At 49.4% G+C, this 27,107-nt stretch overlaps 9 protein-coding genes across 9 annotated transcripts; 6 read left to right on the plus strand and 3 right to left on the minus strand.

The window, feature by feature from the left end:
- Window positions 1-78: 78 nt before the first annotated feature.
- H6S33_009539 (uncharacterized protein) lies at window positions 79-931 on the minus strand (the record flags this gene model as incomplete). The annotated part of the gene is made up of 4 exons (XM_044840946.1): window positions 79-206; window positions 317-468; window positions 522-768; window positions 844-931. The coding sequence occupies 4 exons, from the start codon at window positions 929-931 to the stop codon at window positions 79-81; spliced, it is 615 nt and encodes a 204-aa protein (XP_044698354.1).
- Window positions 932-1,941: 1,010 nt separating this feature from the next.
- On the plus strand, window positions 1,942-4,393 carry H6S33_009540 (uncharacterized protein; the record flags this gene model as incomplete). Its single annotated transcript, XM_044840947.1, has 5 exons — window positions 1,942-2,121; window positions 2,187-2,522; window positions 2,584-2,870; window positions 2,921-3,061; window positions 3,127-4,393. 5 exons carry the CDS (start codon window positions 1,942-1,944, stop codon window positions 4,391-4,393), a joined length of 2,211 nt encoding a protein of 736 aa, XP_044698355.1.
- A 1,586-nt stretch (window positions 4,394-5,979) lies between these two features.
- On the minus strand, window positions 5,980-8,609 carry H6S33_009541 (uncharacterized protein; the record flags this gene model as incomplete). Its single annotated transcript, XM_044840948.1, has 3 exons — window positions 5,980-7,238; window positions 7,306-8,168; window positions 8,392-8,609. The coding sequence occupies 3 exons, from the start codon at window positions 8,607-8,609 to the stop codon at window positions 5,980-5,982; spliced, it is 2,340 nt and encodes a 779-aa protein (XP_044698356.1).
- A 1,052-nt stretch (window positions 8,610-9,661) lies between these two features.
- H6S33_009542 (uncharacterized protein) lies at window positions 9,662-10,826 on the plus strand (the record flags this gene model as incomplete). The annotated part of the gene is made up of 2 exons (XM_044840949.1): window positions 9,662-10,502; window positions 10,567-10,826. The coding sequence occupies 2 exons, from the start codon at window positions 9,662-9,664 to the stop codon at window positions 10,824-10,826; spliced, it is 1,101 nt and encodes a 366-aa protein (XP_044698357.1).
- Window positions 10,827-13,220: 2,394 nt separating this feature from the next.
- H6S33_009543 (uncharacterized protein) lies at window positions 13,221-14,150 on the plus strand (the record flags this gene model as incomplete). The annotated part of the gene is made up of 2 exons (XM_044840950.1): window positions 13,221-13,870; window positions 13,928-14,150. 2 exons carry the CDS (start codon window positions 13,221-13,223, stop codon window positions 14,148-14,150), a joined length of 873 nt encoding a protein of 290 aa, XP_044698358.1.
- A 560-nt stretch (window positions 14,151-14,710) lies between these two features.
- H6S33_009544 (uncharacterized protein) lies at window positions 14,711-15,848 on the minus strand (the record flags this gene model as incomplete). The annotated part of the gene is made up of 4 exons (XM_044840951.1): window positions 14,711-14,979; window positions 15,056-15,299; window positions 15,484-15,626; window positions 15,806-15,848. The coding sequence occupies 4 exons, from the start codon at window positions 15,846-15,848 to the stop codon at window positions 14,711-14,713; spliced, it is 699 nt and encodes a 232-aa protein (XP_044698359.1).
- A 637-nt stretch (window positions 15,849-16,485) lies between these two features.
- Window positions 16,486-17,969, plus strand: H6S33_009545 (uncharacterized protein; the record flags this gene model as incomplete). Its single annotated transcript, XM_044840952.1, has 4 exons — window positions 16,486-16,560; window positions 16,665-16,685; window positions 16,761-17,866; window positions 17,927-17,969. 4 exons carry the CDS (start codon window positions 16,486-16,488, stop codon window positions 17,967-17,969), a joined length of 1,245 nt encoding a protein of 414 aa, XP_044698360.1.
- Window positions 17,970-20,171: 2,202 nt separating this feature from the next.
- Window positions 20,172-21,152, plus strand: H6S33_009546 (uncharacterized protein; the record flags this gene model as incomplete). The annotated part of the gene is made up of 4 exons (XM_044840954.1): window positions 20,172-20,241; window positions 20,330-20,478; window positions 20,543-21,043; window positions 21,096-21,152. 4 exons carry the CDS (start codon window positions 20,172-20,174, stop codon window positions 21,150-21,152), a joined length of 777 nt encoding a protein of 258 aa, XP_044698361.1.
- Window positions 21,153-22,300: 1,148 nt separating this feature from the next.
- On the plus strand, window positions 22,301-27,066 carry H6S33_009547 (uncharacterized protein; the record flags this gene model as incomplete). Its single annotated transcript, XM_044840955.1, has 16 exons — window positions 22,301-22,441; window positions 22,498-22,632; window positions 22,688-22,717; window positions 22,777-22,841; window positions 22,896-23,201; window positions 23,257-23,714; window positions 23,770-23,970; window positions 24,030-24,316; window positions 24,379-24,690; window positions 24,746-24,812; window positions 24,867-24,988; window positions 25,043-25,177; window positions 25,227-25,710; window positions 25,761-25,930; window positions 25,984-26,264; window positions 26,331-27,066. 16 exons carry the CDS (start codon window positions 22,301-22,303, stop codon window positions 27,064-27,066), a joined length of 3,930 nt encoding a protein of 1,309 aa, XP_044698362.1.
- Window positions 27,067-27,107: the final 41 nt, after the last annotated feature.

Consider the following 27,107-nt stretch of genomic DNA (forward strand, 5'->3'; position numbering starts at 1 on the left):
GGGCTTATCTATCCTGGCCCTCTCCGCATCTGTTCTGTCAGAAGTTTTCTCCTCGTGAATGGACTCAAGCTTCTCTCTCTAGGCGGACTTGGTCTCTTCACTATGGGTCCGCCATTTCCTCTTCTTGCCGGCGAAACAGACATTTTTTCGGCTGGTGAGAATGACCTTCGTCTTGCTCGTCTCGGAGAGGGGCTCCTTGTCTTTTTCTTGGAGAAATCAGTTGGACTCATTTTACGGCCTCTCCGACCGGGAGATGGCGAATCGCGGTATTTCCGGCGAACAGATCGTTCATGATGATCTCGGGCGTGGGAATTACTACGACGGCGGGTTTTGGGGGAATTATGGGCTACTGCGCGGTCTTGTGAGTAGTTTGGTGGTGTAGGGGAGCGGCCCGAAGAGATGCTGGAATACGAGGATGTAGACCCTGTTGAAATCGAACGGGTACGTGATGCGGCGCCAGGCGATGGACTATGTTGAAGAGTTTAGAGATGGTCATGGTACAAGATTAAGGAGTCACCAACCTTTCTCGCCGCCTTTTGCGGCCGCGGTCGCTTCGGTCTAGTGCACGGTCCCTCTCCCTTTCTTTTTGTTTCGATTTCAATATTTCGTCTGCGGTCCCTTTCTTCTTGAGTATGACCGCATCAGAGGGGGGCGCCGACTCTGTAAGAGCTGGGCGTAGTGAGGGATTCAGTAGTTGCTGAGTCCGCGAAGGGCGAGAGACGTATGGGCGTTCACTAGCAGCGGCTTTGCATTCAAAACTGTAATGACCTAGATGGTTATCAATCAGCAAATAGTCTGGCGTGAAGAGAAGATGACAGAGAAGAGAGCTGTGTTGTCAAATACCAAGCTTAAGGCATTTCTGGCACTTTGTTGAAGCAGAAGCACGAGATGACGAGGCAGAAGGGGCAAAAGGACCCCTAGAGCGATACATTGCTGGAAAGAAGGAAGAAATTTTGTGGAGGATGGGGAGTGATTGAAGAACAGAAGAGAAAGGCGATGAAGAAAGGGACGTTGTTGATAGTGAAACGATATAGTATGTGTACCAATATAGGAGAGAGTTAAGTCTTAGAGGAGGTAGTGCTAGTGTAAGTAATTGAAGGAATATCTTTCTCTCTCTTAGCAGAACAATCCGAGGCGAACTTGTGTACGGAAGATATTCTGGGGTGCAGGTGTATGTGTGTCAGTGACTATGTGACTACATGTAGTACGACACCTTGTAGGTCATACATTATTCCGTTTTATTTTTGCAGGTACTCTCCTTTGTATTCACCAGGACCGCTCAACAGGCAAAAAAATGGGCGTATGTTACTTTCATTACCTACATACATACAAAAACTCGTAAATCGGGCTTTCTTTCGTTTTCTTTGCCTTAACTGCCAAAACGGGAGTCTGCCGCTCCACAGCGTTTCTTGTGCACAAATGCACCCATTCGATCCTCATTGGCTGACTAATCAGATCTATGTATCAGATCTCTAAAGAGCCTATCGCGGCGGTTGCCAAGCACTAAATCACTTTGGGCAACAATTTGAAAGTTTGGCGGCCAGGCAACACTGAAGTCTTTTCTCTCACTCTTTCTGCTCCCCACCCCCACCCAGGTCCACAATCTCATTCTTCTATTTTACTCGAAGGAGGTCTTTCCTATCTTCCTTACAGTAGTTATATTAAAATAAAAGAATTCCCCTCAGATCTTTACTACATGTTCTCCCTTTCTCTTTGCACTTAAAACCTGGCCTTCCTCCCAGGCTTCATCGCCTTCCTCCTTCATCTGGACCTCTCTTCTCCCCCCTGTTGCTGCTACACCCCACTTTGCTTCGATCTTTCGCAAATGTGTTCGTTGGAGCATGTCTCGGGAGCATCGCAATTTCCAACAACTTCCTTTTGAGCTTTCTTGGTTTAGTTCTCGTCTTTTGTTCTTTTCCAGCTGCATAGCTTTTGGCGGAGATGTCTAGTTCATCACCCGCTCCTGTTCTTTCAGCTTCTTCAACTGCTACTACGGCTCCAACCACCACAACCACAACCACCACCATCACCACCACCACCGCCGACGCCTCAACAAAAACCACAACAACAGCAACTATTGCAGTTGACATCCCCGTCAACCCTTCTGACAGTGGTCTTGAGGTAATCTCTCATTTGCACCACGCTGGCCTCCTAAATTTGTGCTAACATTGTTTTCTCATTTACAGCTTATGGATGCGAAAGAATCCCAGGCGGATTCTCCCATACCAGTGAACGCCAGCGCCGAAATCGCTCATGACAGCAATAAAAACAGCCTTGTTACCTCCACAATCTCGGACGATGTGTACCCTATTTCAACCCCACTCGAACAAGGCGCACAACAGCCTCGCTCTTGCCCCCAAGATATTTCCTTAATTCAAGAATCTCTGGGAGGTCTCAACTTAGGAACTAGTCATACTACCGTGAGCGGAGAACCATCTCCTCATAACGGCACCTCGGATCTGTGTCAGCCCACTGGAAATGCTTCGGTGGCCACACAGGGAAACCCTGCTGAACCAGCTACTGTGGGTATACCTGCTTCCGAGATGCCCAAAAAATATGCCTTTGTTGCTTACAAGCTCCCAGTCACAAAATATAGCTCCCAGTCAGTCAGAAGGTCATGTTCCGGGGCTTGTGTCCCGCGACAGTGAACATAGCTCTGTCATATCCGACTGTGCAGACTCCTCCCCAGTGATAGTCGTGTCGTCGCAGTCCCAATCTCCCGAGCCTTTCGCCGACCAGCTCAAGCCCGTAGTTCCAATGCTTATTGATGAACCCGATGAGCGTCTTTTAAACGCTTTGGAAACCCCTCGTGATCGCTTGTTTGTGATAAGACTGGAGCACGATGTCATTAATTTCATCCAAGACAATATGTACGTTCAGCTTGGTCATATGTGGAAAGATTAAACCTAATCAAATGCAGCTGCGATGTTTTTGACCTGCCTCCCATCAATGCGTACCAACGTCTGCTCGCCCATAAAATGGCTGAATATTACAGACTTACCCACATTGCGGATGCCACCGGCGCTAGTGTAAGATTTTACAGAGGTCAACACGCCAGAATGTATGGACCCCAATCAAACAGACATTTGAGGAACTTTTATTTACTTAGATTGTTTTTTTTTTTAGCCCTCCTGTAAGATTAGGAGACAAGCCAACCGCGGCTCTTCAGCTCAATTCTGCAGCTAACGGATCCGCTGCCCCTATGAAAATTATGCGGCGAACACGTTCCGAAAAGGGGTCTGATACACCTCCCGAGCATCGGAACTCAAATACACCGAAAAAACCATCTTCCGAAACTTCCTCTGGAGATGGCTCGGCACGAACAGGTAGCAGAGAGGAGAGAGAGGAAGCCTACAGGGCCGCTCGGGAACGCATCTTCAAGGACTTTGTTGTATCGCCTCCTGAGACGCCTCCGCCCATTAAACAGAACGATAAGCAGAGAAAACAAGAACAGCCTGATGATTTTTCGGGCCGCTCTCAGTTCTTTCCTATATTGTCCCCTTCGGTTCCTGCGGTCAATCCAAATTATTACCCTCAATATGAGAACCCGGGATTACAGTTCCAAAACTCGCACATGCCTTTACAGCCGCACTTCAATCCAAATACCCCTAGTTTCAATCCGAATATGCCAAATTTCAACCCTCCCAATAACAATTTCACTCCACAGCCTTATATACCTGTGACGCCCCACCGTCAATTTCAAACGCCAAATGACAGGTTCAACGCACAAAATCCAGTAAATATGGGACATCTTGGATACCCTCAGCAACAGCCCCAGCCACATCCCCAGCCACAACAGCAGCAGCCTCAAAACCATCACCATCAGCAGCAACAACAGCAGCAGCAACAACAGCAATTACAGCTGCAGCTGCAGCTGCAATCGCAATCTCAGCAACAACAGCATCAGCATCAACAGCAGCATCGTAATAATTTCTTTGAGCAGCCAAATCACTTCAACTCCTCAGGCCCTTCCCCCCAACAACAACACAACGTAATGGCCAATCCTCCATTCACTAATCCTCCCCGCTTTGTACCACAACAATCATCCCACAACGCTCCTCACACCACGCCTCCTGTCCCTGCATCTGGGAACAGGCACCCTTACAATGCCCCCTCTAACTATGCTGTCAACAACAATAATATAACGCAGCACCGCTTTCCACAATCCGGGTTTGGCTGGAACCCTCCCGCTGTTGGAGGAGTCCCAATGAATGTGACAAGATCTCAGCCAGGCATGCAAAGTTTTGATAGGAACGCCCCATCATTCGGGGGGTTGCCATATCAGGCACATCAACCACAACAACAACAACCGTGGGGGGGTGGGGGTGCTTCATTTGGGAGAGGTGGGTACGGAGGAGGTGGGGGGGTGCATGGGCCTGTTGGCGGCATGTAGTACTAGGATGATGTTCTTGTTTGGAGTTTCAAATTGTAACCTGTATAGATCGCATTAGGCAGCTGGGTGTGGCCAGCGATACACCACTAAAAGCCTATCTCTTAGTACAGTGCTGACTGTGGCTTATTTTTCATCAGTATTTTATACTCTGGGCAGTTAGATGGGTCTTATGAAATCGTTGACGAGAACGAAGGGACCGGAGAAAAAAAGTCTTTTTAGATGCGGACTGGATCTAATTTCGTTTTGTTTGCTTTTTTTTTTTTTTTTGTCTTGTCTTAATGTTTACGCTCACTTTTGTTTTGGTTTTTGTTTGCTATGCGTCTGTGGGAGGTATTTTGTATCCTTTTCTTTTCTCTTGCTTTCGTTCGTATGGATTCTGGTGTCTCTAAATTGGGGATGGGTTTATGGGCTGCTGCACGAAATGAAAGCTGCGTTAGCTGAATATTTTGTTGGATACAAAAGTGTACGAGGTCGTGAAACTATATCAAGTACATGTAATTATCCCAATATTTTCAGAACACCACCATGCGCCGATCATGGACTATCACTCGCCTTGAAGAGAGTCGATCACAGGGCATCACTCGACTCAGCTGAGGAAGAAAAGATGGATATTTGATTCATTGATTGATTGATAATTCGTTGAGATGTGAGTCTGGTTATATAGCACATGAGGGAAAACTACCGCCGTAGGATTATTGGAGCTCGTCTAAGTATTTGCACTCGGCGCCAATAACGTGGTCCCCTGAGCCGCGCGAATAGTCACTGGCAGGATAGGTCGTTCTTTATCAAAAGGTAAGCCCTACAAGACCGTGCAGGCAGGCCTCAACTCGGAAGAGAAGACATATCACGACGGTGAAAGTGGGGTGGTGGTGGTGTTGCATGCGCAGTCCGGGCCAGATATGGATATATATATACTACGGTGAGCAGTAAACTGCTCATATAATAGTGGATAGGCACGAGAATGGGATACATGCATACATGTATGCACCGTATATACTGCATCTGATGGCTCGCCAGCCATCGAGAGAGCGGGTGATATTACTTGCTGGATCTTGCTATATATTCCGTGCAGCACGCTAGGCCGCAGCATTTGAGGCAGGTCTATAGTGGGAAGTATTTCTGACCTGTTGAGAAGGACCAAAAAAAATTGTTCCCAGCCATAACACCCCCCGAATCCTTCCCTGGATGGCGTTAGTATGGGCTGGACCGACATGACATTGAGCCAGTACTATATCTAGACTCTACACGTAGTACATGTAGCTATGTAGACATCCAAGCCCCCATGCTAGCAGTAGATAGTAGCTTTGTGGCATCATGGGAAATCACTCGTTGATGTATTTATTCCCCGTGCGCATCAGACACACAACTTAGAAAAGCTTAAGAGAGCAGGACTGGGTAATCATACAAAATAGATCATAAATAGCCTAAATCATAAAAGTACAGTCTATATATACAACTCTAACAACGATCTGATAACTACATACGTACCTACAGAAAAGTGAAACAAGAAAGGAAAAGGAAAAGAGGAGAACCACATGCGCATCTAGCTATAGCCAAGTAATCTATCTATCATGGTATCTTACCCCTCACTTCAACTCCCTCCCCCACTCGCCCACCTCCACCATCGCCCTCTCCCCCCCCTCCTCCAGCTCCCCCTTCCCCAGCACCCCCGCCAAGCTCTTCCATCCGCTCCTCGCCCCACCCCATCTTAACACCTCCTCCTTATACCGCTCCCCCGAGTCGCGCCGCAGCGGGTCCTGCTCAAACACGTCCTTCCAGATCTTGGCCGCAATCGCCCGATCAAACAGATACGCATAGTACGTCGCCCCATACCCAAACAGGTGTCCGAAGAAGCCATGCCACGACGTGCCCGGTGCCGCCGGCAGCAGCCCATACCTCCCCTCGACGTCATGATACACGGCGGTCGAGTCGAACCCCCGCTGCAGCGGCAGCCCCGAATGATACCGCTGGTCCAGCACCGAGAGCAGTATCTGCGTCCTTGTCTCCGTGGCCTCCATCAGCGACTCCTGCTGCAGCCGCTCGGCCACCAGCGGCATAGGCAGCGGCTCATCGGTCTGGTAGTGGCGCGCAAACAGGCCCAGCACCTCGGGCGCCTTCGCAAAGTGCTCCATGAGCACGCTCGGCAGCTCGGCCCAGTCCGTTGCGCAGCGCGTGCCCGCGACGTTGTGCAGCGCCGTGCGGCCGAGCATGGAGTGCAGCGCGTGGCCCATCTCGTGGAAGAGCGTCTGCACCTCGCGGAAGTTGAGCAGCGCCGGGTTTCCGCGCGCAAAGTCGCAGATGAGCGCGATGGTGGGCAGCTGGTAGAGGGTGCCGTCGGCGCGGCGGACGGACGCCATGCCGTCGTCCTCGCGCGCGCCCGTGAGCGCCTCGGCGAGGTACTCCTCGTCGCCGATCTGGCGCGAGCAGCGCAGCGTGAAGTGGGCGGGGTTGGGGTTCTTGCCGGCGCGCTCAAAGAGGTCGCAGTAGACGACGGCGATGTGGCCGTCGGTCTCGTCGATCACGTCGAGGCGGCGGACGTCGTCGTTCCAGGTTTCGCCTGGGAGGGTCTCGCGCGGGACGAGGCGGACGCCGTAGAGGCGGTTGAAGAGGCGGGAGAGGCCCTGCATGACGGTGCCGAGGGAGAAGTAGGACGAGAGGATGTCGGAGCCGCGGCGGCGGGAGCGGATCGCGTGCATCATTCGTGCTGTGTAGAGGTCTTTGTCCCATGGTTGGAGGGGTAATGATTGGCCGGCCTGTTTTTTGAGGAGGGCGAGACCGTCGAGTTCTGTCTGGGCGGCGGGGCGATTGGCGTCCGCGAGGGCGTTGAGGAATTTGGTTACGGCTTCTGTAGACTCCGGACTGATGTTAAAATTGGGATTTCAGTATAGGGCAAGGTGAAGAATATCACGGACCTGGAGAGGACGCCATCTTGTCTGCCAATGCGACCTCTGCATAGGTCTCACGCCCTACCAAGACCGCAAGTTCTGCTCTTCGCTTTAATAGCTCTTCCAGAACACCTATCTGCCGGGCGCTGCTCGTATGGCCAGCTATATATATCTCCTTCCTCACCTCTTCGTCTTCTACCGATCTTATGGCATGGTTCGCCGCCATCCCAATTGTGGGGATCGTCACCTTGCCCCGTTTCGTGAGCTCCCGGACAACCATAGGATCCATCCCTCTCAACCGCGCAGAGTCAAACGTCAGATAATGAGTTTCCGGCGCCATCTCGTTGATAAACTGCGGCCCCAGCTCCGCAATCTCATTGGACAGCTCCACAAACTTTCGCCTGGCCCCGGCCGGAAGATTGATGCCGCTCTTTTCAAAGTCCTTATACAGGATAGTCGCAACCGCCCTCTCCTCGTCCGAGAACTTTGCCACAACCTCCGGGTGGTCCAGCGCCCGCTTCAGGGCGTCATAGAGACCCGTGGTGGTGTTGAGAACATTCATGTACTCGTACATGACGGTGTAAGCTTCGTGCGCCGCCACGACAATCTTGCGGTCGGGGTGCGTCGCCCGCACAAAGTCCGACATGTCAATGACTCTGCAGAGCAGATCGCTCAGGCGGTCGAGGTCCCGCACGACCCGGACGAGCTCGTCGGGCGCGTGGGCATCGAGGATCTTGTCGACTTGCCGCTTGGCTTTCTGGAGGGTGCGGTCTGCGTAGGCCTTGAAGCCGGCGGCGGAGGTGAGGTCTTTGTTCTGGAAGAGGCCGGTGTGCTGGGCCGTGGGGTTGTGGGATTTGGCGGAGAAGTCGCGCCAGATGGCGGGGTTGTCGCTGGAGAGTCATGACTATTTAGCTGGTGCACTTGTCTGGTTTTTCTTAAGAATAAAAGTGAAAACAGAAAGAGAAAGAGAAAGAGGCATTGTATATTTAAATTTTTATAGAATACATGGTAAACTAGGCAAGGCAAGCAGAAGTGTAGATATCCGGGTACTTTTTCTTCTCTCTAAAAATCTAAAAAAACGAAAGAAAAAAAACCGAAGGGGGTGCAATTTACAAGATGTCCCTCAAGGTCTTGTCCTCCCAGCCCGCACCCGGAGCGGAATGCAGGGCGGGGTTGAAGGCAGCAGCTGCAGCAGCTCCAAGCTTCGGGGACTCGGCGGCGGCGGTCGCAAGATGTCTTTTCTGCTGCTGCAGAAGCAGGAGCTGCTGTTTGCGCCAGCAGCGGGTGCAGAGCGTTGACCACGCGGAACGGGGGACCACCACTCTGTACATGGTGAGCTGAGGGACGAGACAGCGGGCACGGTGGGTGGGGGGGGGGTTCAATTGGGTCCTGGTGTGTTGGGGCGGGAGAGAGAGAGAGAGCAAGAAGTTGAGAGAGGCGGGATGCAAGATGGGATGGAATCAGGCAATGGAGGGACGAGGTGTTATCAGATCGATTGATTGATTTTGATCTGGTGGTGGGGCTTGAGTGGGGAGGGACATGTGAGCACGCCACTCACGTGAGAGGATGCTGCCGTGGGATTAGTAAGAGGGGAGGGCCTGGAGAGGGCCATTGATGTCAGGGGACGGGGAGTGGGAGGGGAGCTGGAGGAGTGAAGGGAGGGGAAGGGGTGAGCATGGGAGAGCATGGGAGAGCGGGAGAGCTGGGAGAGCGGACGAGAGAGAAGCGTGGGAGAGCACTCGAGTCAGTCAATCCGATGCTGTCTGTACCTACTTCTACGCACGTGTAGGTCCTCATCCCACACGGCCACTACTTGCTTACTTACTCGCCTGCCGCCTCCAGCTGGATCCCACGCCGGGAGAGCGGGCTAGAGGACGCGGTGCTGGCTGGTCGCATGAAGAGCCCGGATGCAAACCTTAGATAGCAGGTGATATCAGACAGCCGGTGCTCTCTCCATCAAAGATCCAAGACCCGGACCGCGTGTGCCCTGGCTTGCATAGCCGCCCTTGCTGGCGCCCTTCATAGCCCTTCGTTTAGCCCTTGAGCCTCGCCCCAAGCACGCGCACAACAAACACACTCTCACTCTAGTTCCAGGTAACCGCCACTCACACTCACGTGACGGGTGGACATCAAGCTTCTCTTCTTCGCTGTGTCGAGTCTCGTCTTCCCTTTTCCTCTCTCCGCCAGGCATCACTCACCACACCCCACACCGCATCGAAACACCACCAACGAAGGATCCAAACACAGGGAATAATACCTTCACTCCCTTCCAGCACTCACCGATATCCCGCTCAGTCACTCGTTCACACACTCTCTCTCTCTCTCTCCCAGTCACTCCTTTTCAGCAATACCTCTCACAAAGTCACTGCACGTGCCCACCTCAATGACCATGGAGCCCACCGACATCGCCATGACCGAAGCTCCCACCTTTGCCCCTCCCCCCGCAAAGAAGCGCAAGTTTATCCGCCGCCGCCCCGACAACGACGACGACGACACCGCTCCCGACGCCGCCACTGCCCCCAGCACCCAAAGCACGACGCCGCCGCCGCCCGCTGAAAGCGCAGCTCCCCCCTCCCCCCCAACAGACCCCGAGACCCCAGACCTATCCACGATCCTCCGCCTCCGCAAGAAGCTCACGCGCCCTGCCCGCCGCGGCCTCGAGGTCACCGCGCCCAAGCCCACGACGCCGCAGACCGCCGCAGCAGCAGCAGCAGCACCGCATCTCCCGCCGGACGACGACGCCGCCGCCTCCAAGGCCGCCGAGGAGGAGGAGGAGGAGCTCCAGGCCGTCGTCAACAGGTTCACGCACCAGACGGGCCAGATCCTCGACGTCGACAAGCACATGATGGCCTACATTGACAGCGAGATGCAGCGGCGGCGCGGCATCGACACTTCCGGGGCCGCGGGCGGCGACAGCGGGAGCAGCGCCCCCTCGGGCGAGAGCGCGAGTAGGTCGGCGTACTGGACGCCCGTGGTGCCTGAGGGCCGTGGCGCGACGCTGGGGAAGCTGCATGAGGTTGATCTCGGGGAGGAGACCAAGAAGCGCAATATTGCGCGGACGCAGGAGGCCACGCGACGGCTCCAGGGTGATGGGACGGCGGCGGTGGTGACGGAGGAGGAGGAGGGCTCTGGGGGGAAGAAGAAGATGAAGGGGCGCAGGAGACGCAACAGCCAGGATATCCAGAGGGATAAGCTGGTGGAGGAGGTTCTCAAGGAGAGTCGATGTATGTTCACTCTATCTATCTATCACACTCGCTGCATATATACAGGAAGACTAACTAGCGGCAGTGGAAATGTACACCGAGCCCGACCCGTCCGAAGAGCAGCGCGAGACAGAAGGCGCAGCAGACGACCGCATCGCTGAAAAGTTCCGCCGCGAGTTCCTGGACGCGCTCATGTCGCGGCGCCGCCGCAGAGGCGGCGACAGCCGCAAGAAGAGAGACGAGACGAAGAAGCCGCGTGGGCCGAAGCTTGGAGGGAGCAGACAGGCGCGCGCGGCGATGCGGGAGAGCCAGAACCAGGCCACCGTGGTGGCGAAAAAACGGTAGAGAGAGAGAGAGGGGGTGGTGGTTGCATTTTGCGTGGTTTGTTGGGCTGGTTGGCTGGGGTTTGTCTTTTTTTTATTTCTTTCCCATTGTATGTGATAAGTAAATAGCCTTTTTCTCTTTTTTTTCTCTTTTTTACTCTCTTTTTCTTTAAAGTCTTTTCTTTTTATCTTCTTTTTACGCTTCGTTTTTTTAAAAACAGGAATAAGGACTTGTAAATTTTTCGTTGCATGCGGCGGGCAGTAGTTAGAATGGGATGGCTGAGGGTTTGCGGGTGAATATATCATTGACATGGTTATTATAGACGTTGGTTTTTCCCCCGAAGGTTACATACAATCCGCCCCAACCCGCATGGCTATGATAGAGACAGCGAGCAGTTCCGCTAGAAAATACATCTTTGAAATACTCAATACTAACGACGTTTACCCTTAACACTCGATCGAGAATACACTAATCTACCGCGAGTTTCAGGGTCAAACGCTTGTGATCAATAAACATGTACCCCGGATTCACACGCACCCTGGGAGCTCTCAGTCGTCGCTAGCTACACTATCTACATGTAGTAATGATAAGAATACATGTAGCAATAACGATAAGAGTATCCCTGGCCCCACCAAGGGTGCTCATCTAGGTTGACGAAATCGAGTGATCCTTCATGACGTACTAATTACGAGAAACTGAATAGGGGAATCCAACCACAGCCGATGAAGAATCAATGTGATGGCACCGGCATGTATAGCGCTTCTAGTATCTATATATATCGGGGATTTTATTGAAGATATGGAAGGAGGATGTTGAGGGGTAAAAAGGTACTCTCTACCACGGCTACCCCCAATTCAGCCATAGACAACCCCCCCCCCAAAGTCCTAGTGGCGTCTGCTGAGGCAGAGTGATAGTCCTCCCCCTCGCCCCATATGTATTCTTAGTCAATGAGTAGTCCATGGCCAAGATGCAAGTACTGGACAACCCCAAACCTGCGGGTTATAAAACGAGCACGTTTCCTATCTTACTCGATATGTCTGCACGTACTTTATCGGGAGAAGAGGCTGGAAATTATCCTAAACTTTAATACCTCCCCACATTTTCTTTTAAAGTTTTCTCCCCACGTGGTTCGGCTCGCGCGTTCTTAGCGAGTGTTTAGTGCCACCGAGTGATGCGCTGTGATTGCATCTGGAGGTATCGAAGTGCACGCTATACGCATTAGGGATTGATTAGGGACGGAAGTGGACGGAAGAGGAGGAGGAGGAGGGGGACCCTGGTGGCTTGGGATCTCCGGTATCGATATATCCAAGAGCCTTCCAGCGTAGTCTATGCCTAGCTACGTGCATATTTATAGACTTGACTGAGATAGGGTTGACTCGATGGATGGCTTTAATATGACATCTCCGATTGTGTTGCAAATGACGTTCAAGCGTCATGCCACTCATACGATGGCTATTATATGATATGGAGGAGGAAGAAGAACCGGTCGGTTGACCTGCAGACAATGCCAAGAGGGCTGGGGATTGTCTGTCTGGCTGTTAACATTGATGTCAGGCAGGGGAGTTGTCTAGCAGGAGACAGCTAGACAGAGCAGTTAACGCTGACTTCAATCTCACAATAGGCCCTATTATCGATCACTCGTGGGCTGGCTGTGTAAATCTCCGACTCTCACGATGTCTTTCTCCCACTCTCTCTCTCTCTCTCTCTCTTTCCCTGTGGGTTGCCCCGGGGAAATTGCGCCCTTTCATGCGGTAATATTGGTAACGACAGCTTGTATGTACAAAGGAGAACGGGACACATTGGGTTTTCTAGGCGGCGGTGTTTTTTTTCTCTTAGACACGGTTTCAAATAATAAGACAGCTGTAGCTGCAGCTTATTCTTCTTCTTCTTCTCTCTCTGCTACTACCACTGCTACCGCTCTTCTTCTTCTTTCTTTCTCTTCATCTTCGCCTTGTTCTTCCTCTTGTTGTTTTTCAATTCTGGGAGGTTACATTGCAGAAACAGACAGCCAACCAGAAATCAACCAGTCCGTCCATCACATCCATCGACTGCTCCTGCATCTCATTCGGTCGTTCTCAGTCTTCATCATATTTAATTAGTATAATATTCTCTCACCTCCCTGCAACAGGGTCTCTTCTTTCATTCTTCCTCGCCACCACTCACTTGCACGCCCCCACCCCCTACAACAATACTTACATTGGACCGTATTATCCATACACCCGGATATCTGCTTATCGCTCGTTCCCTCTCTCCTGCATTGTCACGACCCAACAACGTCCAGACCAACGCTCTCACATCCAAGTCAAGTACTCCTCTCCCATAATCTGTATCAGTGACACGGTCCCCATACCACTCACTCCAATAACCTCCCACCAAACCTTTCCTCACGCGCCTAACCACCACCACAAATCCACCATGGGCCGACCAATCTGGCGCGAACCTACCGAAAAGCGCACGGCCGATGCTGCTCTTGAACCTCGTCGCGAAGCCGTCGTCCGTCGCTCTGCCGGCATTCGCCCTCGAGTCCGCGGCTCAGACCGTTCCTCGGGCACCCTATTCAATCTCCTACGCAGCGATTACGCCCTCGAAAACCTGAGTACGGGTCCCGCTAGATGGAGCGACAACGCGAGCTTGCTCGCGGCTCAGCGTGGCGGCGGCAGAAGAGGCCTTGGCAGGTCTGAGCCGCTGCGCCCTCAGTTGAGTCGCTCGGTGGCGACGGGCGAGGAGGTCTATACGCCGTGGTTCCCGCCCGCTGGTGATCGTGAGCTGGCAATGCAGCGCAGGGAAGAGATGGAGCGCATAAGAGAGGACAATGAGAGACGTAGGCTACTAGAAAGGCTGGATAGGGAGCGCGAGCGGGAGCACGAGAGGGTGGCGCGCCTGACCGAGGAATTTATACCGGATGATATGTCGTGGTTCGGGCTTCCGCTGTCGGCGCGTCAGAGATACGTCGCCAGCCTCATTGACGAAGGCCGCCGACCCGAGCCCTCATCAAACGCGACCCGTGAGATTCACTTGCCGCGCTTCGATATTGACGGCTTGGGTGATCGGGAGCGTTCTCTCAGGTCAATACCCTCACTCCCTACATATCTCACTAGGCTAATCGAAGGAGCGGATGATAGTCCTGACGCAAATCAGTGGGAGCTCATGGCCGAACTCGGTTTTCCAGGCTGTGAGCAGGATAGCGAGGACAGCGAGGACGATGAGCACAACCTCATGGACGCTCTTGGGACCCTAGAAGGAGAAGTGGAGAGGGATAGGTCTGAGATGGACAGGTTGAGAAGAGTGGCCAATATGTTTGCAGCGCATAACAGGGACATTGACAGGCTGGTTGAAAGATTGTAAAAACTGTAATGAATCGGCGTTTACGATTTTCTTCATTTTCTTCTATTCTTTGGTGTGTTGTTATTGCCCTTTATCTTCTTTCCTTTTTTTTTTTCCCTCAATCTTTCTTACTTTTTTTTTTCTCAATGATTGAAATGGCAATTGGGTTCTTGCTCAGGGTGTCAATGTTTTTTCTCCAGATGTTCTTTATACTCCTTAAGTTTATCTCTCTCTCTTCGTGGGAGATATATATATATATATATATATGTATGTGTACATTTCTGTTTCGTTTTTCTTTGGGATATGGATACTATTTCAAGGCTCTGGAAGGCCGTTTATGTTTTATCTTATGTATCATGATTCTCTGTGCTCAGACACGAGACATCACTCAAGACGACATAAATAAACTACAATCTAATCATCGATACAGACTCTGAAGGGTCACTCGGAAACGACAAGAAAAACAATACCCTCTATACAGGTATCTATTCAAGGCTACCACAATACCATATCTCTATCCAGTCTAACTATTGTATGCAGGCAGGTCTTTAGTTCTTACTACCCCCCATCTATGCATCCATCTATTCCGAATTTGCATATTCCAAATCCTCCACACTCCTAATCACCCTACTTGGCGTGCACATATTCTCTATGATGTAGTCCCCATTGACCAAATCGTTCTCATCCGCCCGCTTTGCCGCCGCCTCCTCCGTGTCCGCCAGGCCAGCCGCCAAGTGCCTCGCAATCAAGCGCTTCCTCGCAACATCCCTATCAACAGATACAAACCATAGCTCATCGAAGAGCGCCGAGATCTCGCCCCAGATCTCGGTTTTGAGGGATAGATAGTTACCTACACACACAATCAACCCCATCGAAAAGGCAATAGAAACAGAACGGAGGGGGGGGGGGGGGGGGGTGATAGAGACCTTCAAAAACAAGTATTCTCTGCGTCGTCAGGATGGCGATATCATCCTCGACGGGGTCCTTCTTGGCGTGGTCGAAGCTGGGCGCAAAGATGGTCTTTGAGTCGGGCGTGATGGGCGCCCTGACGCGCAGCACGAGCTGCTTAAGCGCCACGGGATCGAAGGTGAAGGGCGCGCCGCGGCGGGCGTGGGCCTCGAGCGGGCTGGGCATTGCGGAGAGGGCGGCGCGGGTCAGGTGGTAGCCGTCCTTTAAATATACAGAAAGCAATTGTTATCATCATTTGCACATTATAATATGGATTTTTTCTTTCTTTGTGTGTGTGTAGAAGTATTTGGGCTGCTGCTCTCTAGATGCCAGACTGCAGGGCCTGATACTACTACTACTGCTATCATCATGAATTACTACGGCTGGTGCGTGCGTGCGTGCGTACCATGGGGATCATTGCCGCGACGTCTGGGTCAAGGGCGTTGAGGCGGTTGACGACCTTTCCGGCGAGCGTGGTCTTGCCGCTGCCGGGGATGCCGGAGACGCTGATGAGGACGCGGGAGGCTGGGGGTGCGGCGGCGAGGAGCTCTGGGAGAAGGGGGGTTTTTATTTTATATCATTGATGCATTTGGTGTTTTGGTTTGGTGGGTGGTGTTATATATACATAAGTATATATGCACATGTACTTATATATATATATATATATATGTGTGTGTGTGTGTGCGTGTGTGTGTGTGTTTGTGATGGAGAAAAAAAGATACACATACTGCTTGTTGCGTTCACGAGGTCATCAATTATGTTTTCCATCATTTTGATGTGTTTGTAGTTGTAGTTGTTGGGGTGGAGTAGAGCGGTGAGGCTGGAAAATTGTGGTGGACGGTGTATGATGTGGGGCCTAGAGAGCTTGTTATTTATTCAACTCTTGTGCTTGATGATGGAAATCAATGTCCAGTGAAGAGTGGCTGGGGGATGATACATACTAAATATTCAGAAGTTACTGGAACTGTAATGTGCAATTGTTTGACGATATCGATTGTTGAAACAACCCAGCAGAGTGGTAGCAGCAGTAGCGGCAATGGCAGTAGCAACAGCAGTACCTCCCCCCCTTCCCCCTCCCCTCCCGTCCCTTCGAGTAGGTACATAGCAGGACATCATCATATACCCGGCATCCCCTATCAACGTTATCGTGTTATGCACCAGGGGGGATAAAATGCCAGCCAAGACGGCTCCTTCCCGCTGCAGATCTACCGGTGCAACAACTGTAATAGCACTCAACATCCTAATACCTACCTACATCTCAAGCCAGCCACTCATCCTCTCATCCGCCCATTCATTAATCCACTCATCCACTCGTACACTTATACTCATATGCAATATCAGAAAACCACACATCAATACTAAACATTTCCTCTCTCAGGCCCCCTCAAAATAGAAAAAAAAAAAAAAAATGATTGATCTTGGCTTGAAGAGAATCGGCGCACTCTTGCAAAACCAAGGCCGCTTCCCCTGGCAGGCTATTCACGTATGTGCATGCGCAACTTCAGGCAGATTTGTTTCGATAGTACCAGTGCCCAGTACTAGTAGTAATATAGTTGTTGCGATTGCTGCTGATAATCAATTTCGCAGGTTGCAGGAACGAATGGAAAAGCGAGTGATCTCTCAGGCAACAGAAATACTATTCTTCCCAGGCGGCGGCAGCTAAGTTGTCTCTGTCCGAAATAGGGTTCCGTATGCGCCTACATTTCGTCTGTCCTCAATGCCGCTGGGATCCCTTGTGGCCGTTTCACATCCCCCCACCTAGTCGACCGCTGGGACTGCATCACGCTCAACGAAACCACCGTCTCGAAATCAGTCTTCCTGGAAGTCGAGGCTGCAATCAAGGAGAGAGACGCAAGCCTGGGAATCGGGGCCACCGAGTTCGAACTGCTCACAGCCACGGCCTTTGAGATATTCTCCAAGCAAAAGGTTGATATTGCCGTTGTAGAGGTTGGCATTGGCGGAAGGCTGGACGCAACAAATGTGTTTGAAGCGCCACTCGCGACCGTCATCACAAAGATTGCGCTGGACCATCAGGGCTTCTTGGGGTCTACATTGGAAGAGATTGCGAAGGAGAAGGCGGGAATCATGAAGAAGGGGACCGCATGCGTGGTTGATGGGTCCAACACGGGGCAGGTGCTTTCCGTGCTGCAACGCATTGCGTCCGAGGTGGGGGCAGGGGCTTACACCATCTCAAAGCCGGACGCGTTGGGCGATGGGTACGCTGAAATAATGACTCTGGCCTTTGGAACCCAGCGCTTTACGAGTTTTCTACAGGGAAACTACCAGTCCTCAAATCTTGCGTGTGCCGTGAACGCACTTTCTCACGCGGCGGAAAAGTTCCCAATGATCACCCCAGCGGCGCTCCAGGCAGGCATCAAGTCTACAACATGGCCTGGGAGGATGGAATGGGTTGACGTTTCGCCCGTGGTTGGGAAGCAAACTTCAGTGTTAGTGGATGGCGCCCATAACCCCGAAGCCGCAGACGCTCTGGCGGAGTATGTGAACAGAAAGCTCCCAGGCCCAGTGACATGGGTGCTCTCTGCGTCTAAAGGCAAAGAGGTCAGGATAATGTTGCAGAGCCTTCTTAGGGACGGGGATCATGTTGTTGCTGTTGCATTCGGGGCCGTAGATGGAATGCCGTGGGTTTCACCCGTCGACCCACAGGAGATCGTGAATGAAGCAGTATATGTTTTGGGAAGCGGCGAGAGTGTTACAAATTTTGGTCACGATATAAGCGCTGCGTTGAAGACGGCATGCAACGGTGGAAATGTGGTCGTTGCTGGTAGCTTGTCAGTATCTACCAAATTAACAAGCGGATATATAGCGTTTATATGCTGACGAACGTTCAGGTATTTGGCCGGAGAGGTTCACAAACTAACGAGGCCCAATTGAGTTGGGAACATATATAAGTTTATGTATTCGAAGGCATTGTAAATATGATCGCTCCACTTAAAAAGGATGAACGATTGATTTTTAGTCATGACTAGCGCTATATTTGATTGCAATATCTTGCCATCGTACAGCCTTGCGATATATATCCCAAGAGGATATATGAGATCTTTTCCGTAATATTTATCTAAAATGACACAGTGTTCAGTAGACTTGCTCTACAATAACACATGGTGCAAAATGACAGTTTTTTAAAACCGTACCAACTACATGTAATACGTATTCAAGTACCCCCACGAGCTGTTGAAGCCAAAACAACGGCTATCAGGTAACGGCTTACTAGGTTATGGCCAATAGTGTATATGATCAATAGTTCATCCAACAGCTTGATAACACCTTTTCATTTTGGACCATAGTCATGCTCTTTCATTCACTCGTCACACAATCAACTCAGACAGCTGTGCCAGCTTATTATGCATACAGTACGAAAAAAACGGGGTGAAATCAGTTGCGGGATTTAGTGAATAATACCGGCATTACAAAAGAATACCGTATTCTTGCTGCATTACTAGCGAATCCATACCCTTTTTTTTTGGTATTGTATACCTATATACTCGCATATCAAGTATGTTTTTGCGCAACCAGCAAAACATATAGAATCTCGAGAGCTTTCCCATCTCCCCTGAAATTATGCATCTTTTATCTAGACACCTGAAAGACTCTACAGGCCACTTTTAGGCCATATCCATAAAGAACGAGGCGAAGGGTGTCTTAAAAGTCCTTTTATTGCTTTCCTCTCCACCTTTACCAGTATCTCAATTAGGCCAAGAATTTGAAGCATGAATCTCCCTTATCGAAATTATACTATACTTGGTCGTTGCAGTTTTGGTATAACTATGGGACTTTTTATGAGTTGTTGAAAACCTCGATTTTTGGTGTGTTTTGCTGGTTGGGCAAATACATAGTTGACAAGCGAGTACACACTTAATTTATAAGGTTGCACGTTAATTGTAAATAACCTTATCATCTAAAAAAAAAAAAAAAAAAAAAAAAAAACGGGTGGATTCAGTACCGGGACTTTGTTTGGCAGAATACTAGAGTACATGGTTACGGTACCTATTGATACAGCTTGATAAACTAGTATGGCATCAAAAGCCAACTAAAAATACCACAATATTAGAAAATATTCTGTGTTGACCATTTCCGTCTCTTGGCGGCAATCTAGAGTATTTGTAATATCGTGATATTTTTTCTCGTGGGCAACGAATAGGCCTTGATTCGAAAGTTTTACACGACGCAGGTTGCGGTTGTAACCGGTTAAGAATATGTGTTAGTTTGAGATCCTAAGGTTATAATTAAGTTGCGGCACTGACTCAACCCAATCATCACTCTCATAATCCTTCTTCCGAGCATTGAGAGAAATATTGCGGCTTGTGGTAGAATAATGAGGTATCAAATAAGTAAGGAAAGCCTTTACTTTGTACCGTTACCAATCCTTCCTGTTAAGTGGTTCGGGGGTGATGAGGTTTTGGTTTCCTAAAACAATTAGACACTTCCACCACTCACCCGGACACACTCACACGGACAGTTGATGGTGATTGGTTGACAAGAGGTATAAAAGCCAGTTATAAGGTAGATCATCTAGTTGTCCGGGTGGGTGGTGGAGCCGTCTACCTCGAGAAGTAATTACTATCATGAATATACAGTCGCAACTCGATATGCCGGATTGCCAAGATTCTAAGGATTCCGTACGGGATAGCAAAAAATCCGGGATAGCAGATTGATTTTGCAGTAGGAAAAATAATATTCTCAGAGGATCTCGTACGGGACAGCAAGGGATCCGGTGTATTGAGTTCCGGCATATCGAGTTGCGACTGTATACTTGATCCTCACATTTCTCCACATTACCTAACCGGTCCTGATAATTTTGAATTGTCCGAACGGGGCCTTCTTAGAGAAAGGTGGGTTTGAAGTCGGGCTCTCAAGCCGCTGCGCGGCTTTTGAGCACTTGCGGAGTACCTACGAGCCATAGCGCAGCTCCAGTTACTAGTACAAGTCCGGTTGTCATGTAAATGTTGAGTCATCGGTGGCTGACCACAAACATTTTTTTCTGGCAGGGTTTAAACTTTCGCCTCAACTTTAAAACCCCCCGAAACCATTATAAAAATCGCACAAATCCCACCTTCACCACCACAAAACCCAAAAATGCCTGCCCCTACAGCTCTCGTAAAAGCTCCTGAATCTATCACCCCGGCTGTGGAACAATCAACCATGGGTACATTTATTCTATTTCTTTTGTAGACAAAATAGCGGGGAAATGAAAGAGAAAATTCTAACTGAGACCATGGCGGGGTTATCTATAGAGGTCGTTGACGACGAAGTTCTTATCGACGCTTCAGCTTCCACAGCTCCCGCTTTCAGTATTGTAGTCCCTCTGCTGAAGGAAGCAGACGATACTGAAATGCACATTGACGAAGAAGGGCGCCCGAAATTTGCGCCCGCGAAAGCGAAGGTATGTGTCCCCAGTTTGCAGGCCGATGCCTTGGTTCCCAGCACTAAACTTTCATGTCCTCTAGAAAATTAGGCAAAAATCCGAGTCGCGAAAGGTTGGAATACCACCTCACAGAATGGCGCCTCTCAAGTCGGCATGGCCCAAGATCTACCCCCCACTCGTGGAGCATCTAAAGCTCCAGGTTAGGATGAACCTTAAGGATAAGACTGTCGAGCTTCGCTCTTCGGCAATTACAATAGATACTGGAGCGCTGCAGAAGGGTGCCGATTTTGTTAAAGCATTCTCGCTGGGATTCGATGTGGACGATGCTATCGCTCTGCTCAGGCTCGATGATCTGTATATTGAGACCTTCGAAATCAAGGATGTCAAGACTCTCACCGGCGAGCACTTGGGAAGAGCAATTGGGCGCATTGCAGGAAAGGATGGAAAAACGAAATTTGCGATTGAGAACACTACCAAGACCAGAGTTGTTTTAGCAGACCAAAAAATACATATCCTAGGAGGATTTCAAAATATCAGAATGGCGAGGGAAGCCATTGTCTCATTGATCTTAGGAAGTCCTCCGGTATGTGCAATCCATAGTTTAAATTCCTGGTGGGGTACTGACGACATTATAGGGCAAAGTTTATGGGAATCTCCGAACAGTGGCTGCGAGGCAGAAGGAGCGGTTTTAGGAAATTTGGGTTCATTTTATTTTATTTCGCTTTTCTTTTCTTTTCCTCTCTTTACGACGTTATGGGTTTCCTGGCGCGCGGGTTCTATAGGTATTCGATTCTTTTGTTTCTTTTCTTAGATACGCGGATACCGTGTAAATGCGTATTTATCTAGGGTATGCGCGTGAGTTCCTATCACGTGAAAGGCCACCCATGCTGTAGAAGGATGCTTGACAGCCTTATCCGCGGTGGAGATTGCGACATCGCTACCCGCGATATGTGTCGTCGGTACATACCAGCCGCGAGTTCAGCTCCTTGACTTAGATTCGTGCTAGGTATTATCTTCCGCAATGAAACTGCAGCCTCGATCGAGGCTTAACATACTGAGCATGATTCAGATGATTGGGACTTGAAAGTGATTGGCTAAGTTGTGAAGTCTGCAATTTTATTGATGGGAGTTGTTCGCTGCAGGGGTTGGGAGATCAATCTTTGACTTGTAGGCAGGTTTATGTGTGTACATAGACAGGTATATTGCCATTTCTCTATCTCAAAGTTTCAAGAGAAAGGAAGGGAGTAGGTGAGAGAAGAGGGGGTCTCGTTTGAATGAATTGTCCGGGGTGATTCGCATGGGAGCCGGGAGAACCCCCCCTTTCATCTGCCTCACATAGAGAGAGCATAGTAGATTCGTGTATACATATTGGGATGGGCGGGGGAAAGCAGACAAAGCGATTGAAGTCTCTAAATGCAGTTACACTGGGGTCGAGACCGCCTAAGATAACCCCGCAAGAGAGGTCAGAAAGGATACATGTAGAGGGAGAGAGAGCGCGAAGAAGAGAGAGCGAGAGATCGTACTGCTTCCTCTTCTCTCAACATTGCGTTTGAGGTTCCGTTGTCTGCGACGGGCGTGGTTAAAACTCCGTCTCGACTGGGGACAGGAAGCCCATACAACATACATACCTGTGTTTAAGCCGCAACCCTTTGCGCAGTTTGTCCCCTACACAAGGGCCTATCTGCTCGCTGCTCGCTACTCTGCTCACGTCTTGTCCTGGTCATTGTCCTTGCTTTCGTCCTCCTTGTGTCTGTGTCCTGGCAATGAAGACGCTGCTACTATCGCTCGCCCGATCCCAACTCTACAAGTCGTCTCTGCTGCTTCTCTAAGTGAACAAGAAATGCCAACCCTCACTCCCATCCCGGTCAGACAGAATGGCCGTCAAATCGAACGTCCGAGAACCCCAAGCAGACCTAGCACCTCGTCTTCTTCTAAAGAAAATGAGGCTTCCTCAAAAAATTCCGCGCCTCTGGCAGATTACGTAGGTTAACTTTCTGCTGGTGCAAGGAAGGGATGCCTGGCTGACTTTGAAGATAGACCCTTGGAGACTGTCTGGGGAAGGGCGCATTTGGATCAGTGTATCGAGCACTCAATTGGGGAACTGGAGAAACCGTCGCTGTGAAGCAGGTGAGGCTCGCAGATTTGCCAAAGAGTGAGCTGAGGGTTATTATGGTAAGTCTTCCGCGACTGTGTGGGTTGTTGGCTAGTACTAAGTTCTGTTGCATAGCTTGAAATCGACCTTCTGAAGAACTTGAATGTATGTGGAATACACGTCCGCCTCCCTGGTACTACCTACACCTACTGATCATAAGGCAGCACCCAAATATTGTTCAATACCATGGCTTCGTTAAGACGACGGACTCTTTGTACATCATTCTGGAGTATGTAGATATCTCGGGTGAGGAAGTACCGAGGCATGGGCTAATGATCAATAGGTACTGTGAAAACGGCTCCCTCCACAGCATCTGTAAAAACTTTGGAAAGTTCCCCGAAAACCTGGTCGGCCTCTATATGACGCAAGTTCTCCATGGACTACTGTATCTCCATGACCAGGGTGTTATACACCGTGATATCAAGGGTGCCAATATCCTAACGACGAAGGAAGGCTTGGTCAAGCTGGCGGATTTTGGAGTTGCCACAAGAACTACCGGGCTTAGTGACTCGTCGGTCGTTGGAACTCCGTATTGGATGGCGCCGGAGGTTATTGAGCTTGCAGGAGCTACTACATCGTCAGATATCTGGTAAGATGCTTCTTCAATTTTCGGGAGTTCTTGGTTAGGGCTTATAGAGGTGAAGGAGTGTGGGATGTACAGTGGTTGAACTTCTTGATGGAAAGCCGCCATATCATAAGCTTGCTTCCATGCAAGCATTGTTCAGAATTGTCAATGATGACCATCCGCCACTTCCGGAGGGAGCTTCGCCGGCAGTTCGAGATTTCCTCATGCAATGTTTTCAGAAGGATCCCAACCTCCGAGTTTCGGCTCGTAAACTACTGAAACATCCATGGATCGTCAATGCGAAGAGATCAGACTCTGTGGTGCGAACACCAACTACAAAGTATGATGAGGCCGTCAAAAGTGTACAGCAATGGAACGCGGCTCTACAGTCTCCAAATGCTCCGAAAACAACCCGGCCTTCCGTCCTTAGCCCCAATCCTCCTCGACGTACACATGTATACAGTCTCGAGCCTGGGAAAGGGCCATTGGCGTTGAGGTCTCGGCCAACTGAGGCGTTCATGTCTCCAGAGAATACCCGTCAGTATACAATTCTTACCTTTTCTCGTTTTTCCGATTACTAAATCTGCAATAGTGGAGGATGATAACTGGGACGATGATTTTGGGTCTGTTATATCTGCGGCTGCCCTTCAGTTTCCCCGCAATAAGATTGCGGATGGAAACATTGCAGGGCTGCAATCTTTTGACCGATTGAAGTCCTTTGCATCCAACGATGGCACAGACGAGAACTGGGGTGATGACTTTGAAGGGGATATTACCATTAAAAGTCCACCGAGTGAGTGATGTTTCGTGAACCAAAATCCATACCAATGATTTTTACTAATGAAAGTACAGTCATGGATTTTGAGGCAGATCCTATGCAGACGATAAGACCTTACTTTCCTCGTAGACAAAGCGAACCCTCCCTACCGAGTGACGATATATCCACCACAATGATCCCAATTACCGAGCCCCCGCCATTGCCAACAACGCCTACGAAATCGAAACCGCGAAAGCTGATGTTGCCGTTTCGAAATACGTCACGCCATCCATCAGTATTCAGAGAAGATGCATTCGAGGATTATTCTGATCTTGCACCAGTTAACGAAGCAACATTTGCTAGGAAAGTTGACTTAATGAAGGTAGAACATACCCTGTCTCCTTGCTTTATATTATGCCTGTGTCTCATTAGATTTATAAATAGAAGGATGCGTCCTTAAGTCCGCGACTTTTTCATCCGAGTGATCTCAAAAGTCTACCGAGATCTACAAATTCCTCTCAGCATGGTAGTTTAAGGAGGCAAATATCATTGGCGTTGGGAGATACAGAAACGCAGGCACATGCAATACGGAGGTCACGGTCTTCGATGGAGATACAGAGATTTGCGGAGCCCGAGGGCGAGGACGATTATTCGGATATATTTGGTAGTGAAGGAGGAACTGATGAGGCTGGCTCTGAGACTAGTGGCGATGACCATAGCTTGTTACTAAACACCAAGCTTTCAAACAATTCTTGGGTACGTCCATATATCATCTTCGGTTTGTTTCTTACTGATTTTCATTTATTTTTAGCTGGGAGACGAGGAACCCGATGAGGATGATCCATTCGCCCAATTAGAAGAAGGGTTTGACGAAATGGGTGAGATTTTTCCCACCAGGTTGGACTAAGGAAATACAACTGATACGTTGATAGATCTCGAGGCAAATATTGCTAGAGATAAATATGCACGACTTTGCATACAGGTTGAAGCCTTGGTTGGCTCATTAAAAGAAACTCAGTCGGAGGAAGACCTGGATGATATCTCATCCCAGTTGGTATGACTTTTCTCGGAGGAGTCAAAAAACAGACCTGCCAGCTAATTTTAGTAGATGGACGTCCTTCTGGAATCCCCGGAAACAAGAAATACTATAATTGGTGCTCATGGTATGTTACCAATATTAGAGGTTTTGGAAACTTGTAAGAAACGGGAAGTCATCCTCAAGCTATTGAAGATTGTAAATGCTGTAGGTCAAAATTCTTTTAGTTTTGCGGCATTATCCTGACGAATCCCAGATCATTTTCGATGATGTTGAAATTCAAGAGAACCTGTGTTTTGTTGGGGGAATCCCCATCATCACGAAATTTGCGTCGAAAAAATACCCAGGGCACATCCGTCTGGAAGCGGCGGCATTTGTAAGACAAATGTATCAAACTTCAACACTGACATTACAGATGTTTGTCAGCTGTGGAGGGTTGAATGTTCTTGTAGAGTTTCTGGAAGAAGATTATGACGCCCAGAAGGATTTAGTACTCATCGGAGTGAATGGCATTTGGAGCGTCTTCGAAATGCAGGGCCCTACGCCAAAGAATGACTTTTGCCGGATATTTTCCCGAAGCTCGGTTCTGCATCCATTATCATTGGTATTGTGTCATGTTCTTGATGAGGACGGGGAGTTGTCGGATTTATGCGTGGAACGTATAGTCAACATATTCTACTTATTTTCCCAAGCAGAGAACCATGTCAAGGAAATGGTGGCGGATAGGATAGTTTTGAAAAGTATACCATTCCTATCTTCCATTCAACCTCAAAACTAACATTTTGGCAAGGAGTGTTAAAAGACCTGAAGCGGATGGCACCGTCTCATCAGGTGGTAATGTTGAAATTCATCAAAAATCTGTCCATGTTGTCGTCTACCTTGGATACATTGCAAAACTCCAATGCAATCGAGGTCCTGACTGATCTTTTGACTGCCAGTATGAACGTATCACATTTTAAGGTTTTTATTTCTGATTCTTGATATGTTTGTTGGGTGTTCTAACCATATTCTAGGAGATTTCAAACCAAGTCCTGAATACAATGTTTAACTTGTGTAGATTGAGCAAGTCTCGACAGGAAGAGGCTGCTCTCCATGGGATCATTCCATTGCTCCAACGTATCGTTAGTACGGAGCGGCCACTTAAAGAATTCGCGCTACCTATCCTTTGTGACATGGCCCACTCTGGAAAGGTGTGCAGAAAGATACTCTGGCAAAACAAGGGTCTTCAGTTTTATATATCGTTACTCTCGGACCCGTATTGGCAGGTTACTGCGCTTGATGCCATCTTTGTTTGGTGAGTTTTTTTTTTTTTTTTTTTTTTTATGTTGGTATATTTGGCTTAAGGCTGACAGTGTTATAGGCTTCAAGAAGAGACAGCAAGAGTAGAGGAAAGGCTGCTCGGCGAGTCATTTACTACAGCTATCATAAATTGCTTTACAACTTCGAAAACAAACGCCTTCGAAAATATTCTTGACCCTTTACAGAAATTAATGCGTTTAAGCTTGCCGATTGCTCATGCCGTTGGCCAACCAGAGTTTTTTGCTCGAATTCTCAGCAAGTTATCTCACCACAAAGCCCTTGTTCGATTGAATCTTCTCAGGATCCTACGGACTATCTGTGATGCAAGCGAACAGAAAGAAGCCTTGATTAGAATACATGGGATGTATAGCACGATCTATCGTTTGGCGCAAAAGGATAATGCTGTGCTTGTTTCGAACCTTGCGGGAGAATTGATAAAAATGTGTGCTGAGAGGGAGAAAGAGAAACGTGTGAGCTATCGCAGTAGAGGACATAGAAGCATATCGTCAAGCACCTCGTCATCATTTTCTATGAGAGAGAGGGCTTTGTCTTCTTCGTCACAGCGGGGGAACGTCTCTAGCCTATGGGGCTATGATGTGAATGGTATCGTTGCAGGAGATGAGATCGACATGAATCATCTACCACTGAGCTCTGGTAATAGTGCTGGAAGAGTTGTACAAGAGAAGAAAAAGGTTCTCAGGAGAACGCCTCAAAGCTCGGGACTGAGGACTTCAAATAAATATATACCTCGAAGAAGTCGTGGGCCGCCTACTACCGAAACGCCTGAGTGGGACTGAAGGAGATAAGATATGTTCTGAGACTGGAGCATTCCACGGCG

This window comes from Morchella sextelata, assembly GCF_020137385.1.
Source record: "Morchella sextelata strain SCLS chromosome Unknown scls_3, whole genome shotgun sequence".
In the NCBI taxonomy this organism is placed as follows: Eukaryota; Fungi; Ascomycota; class Pezizomycetes; order Pezizales; family Morchellaceae; genus Morchella; species Morchella sextelata.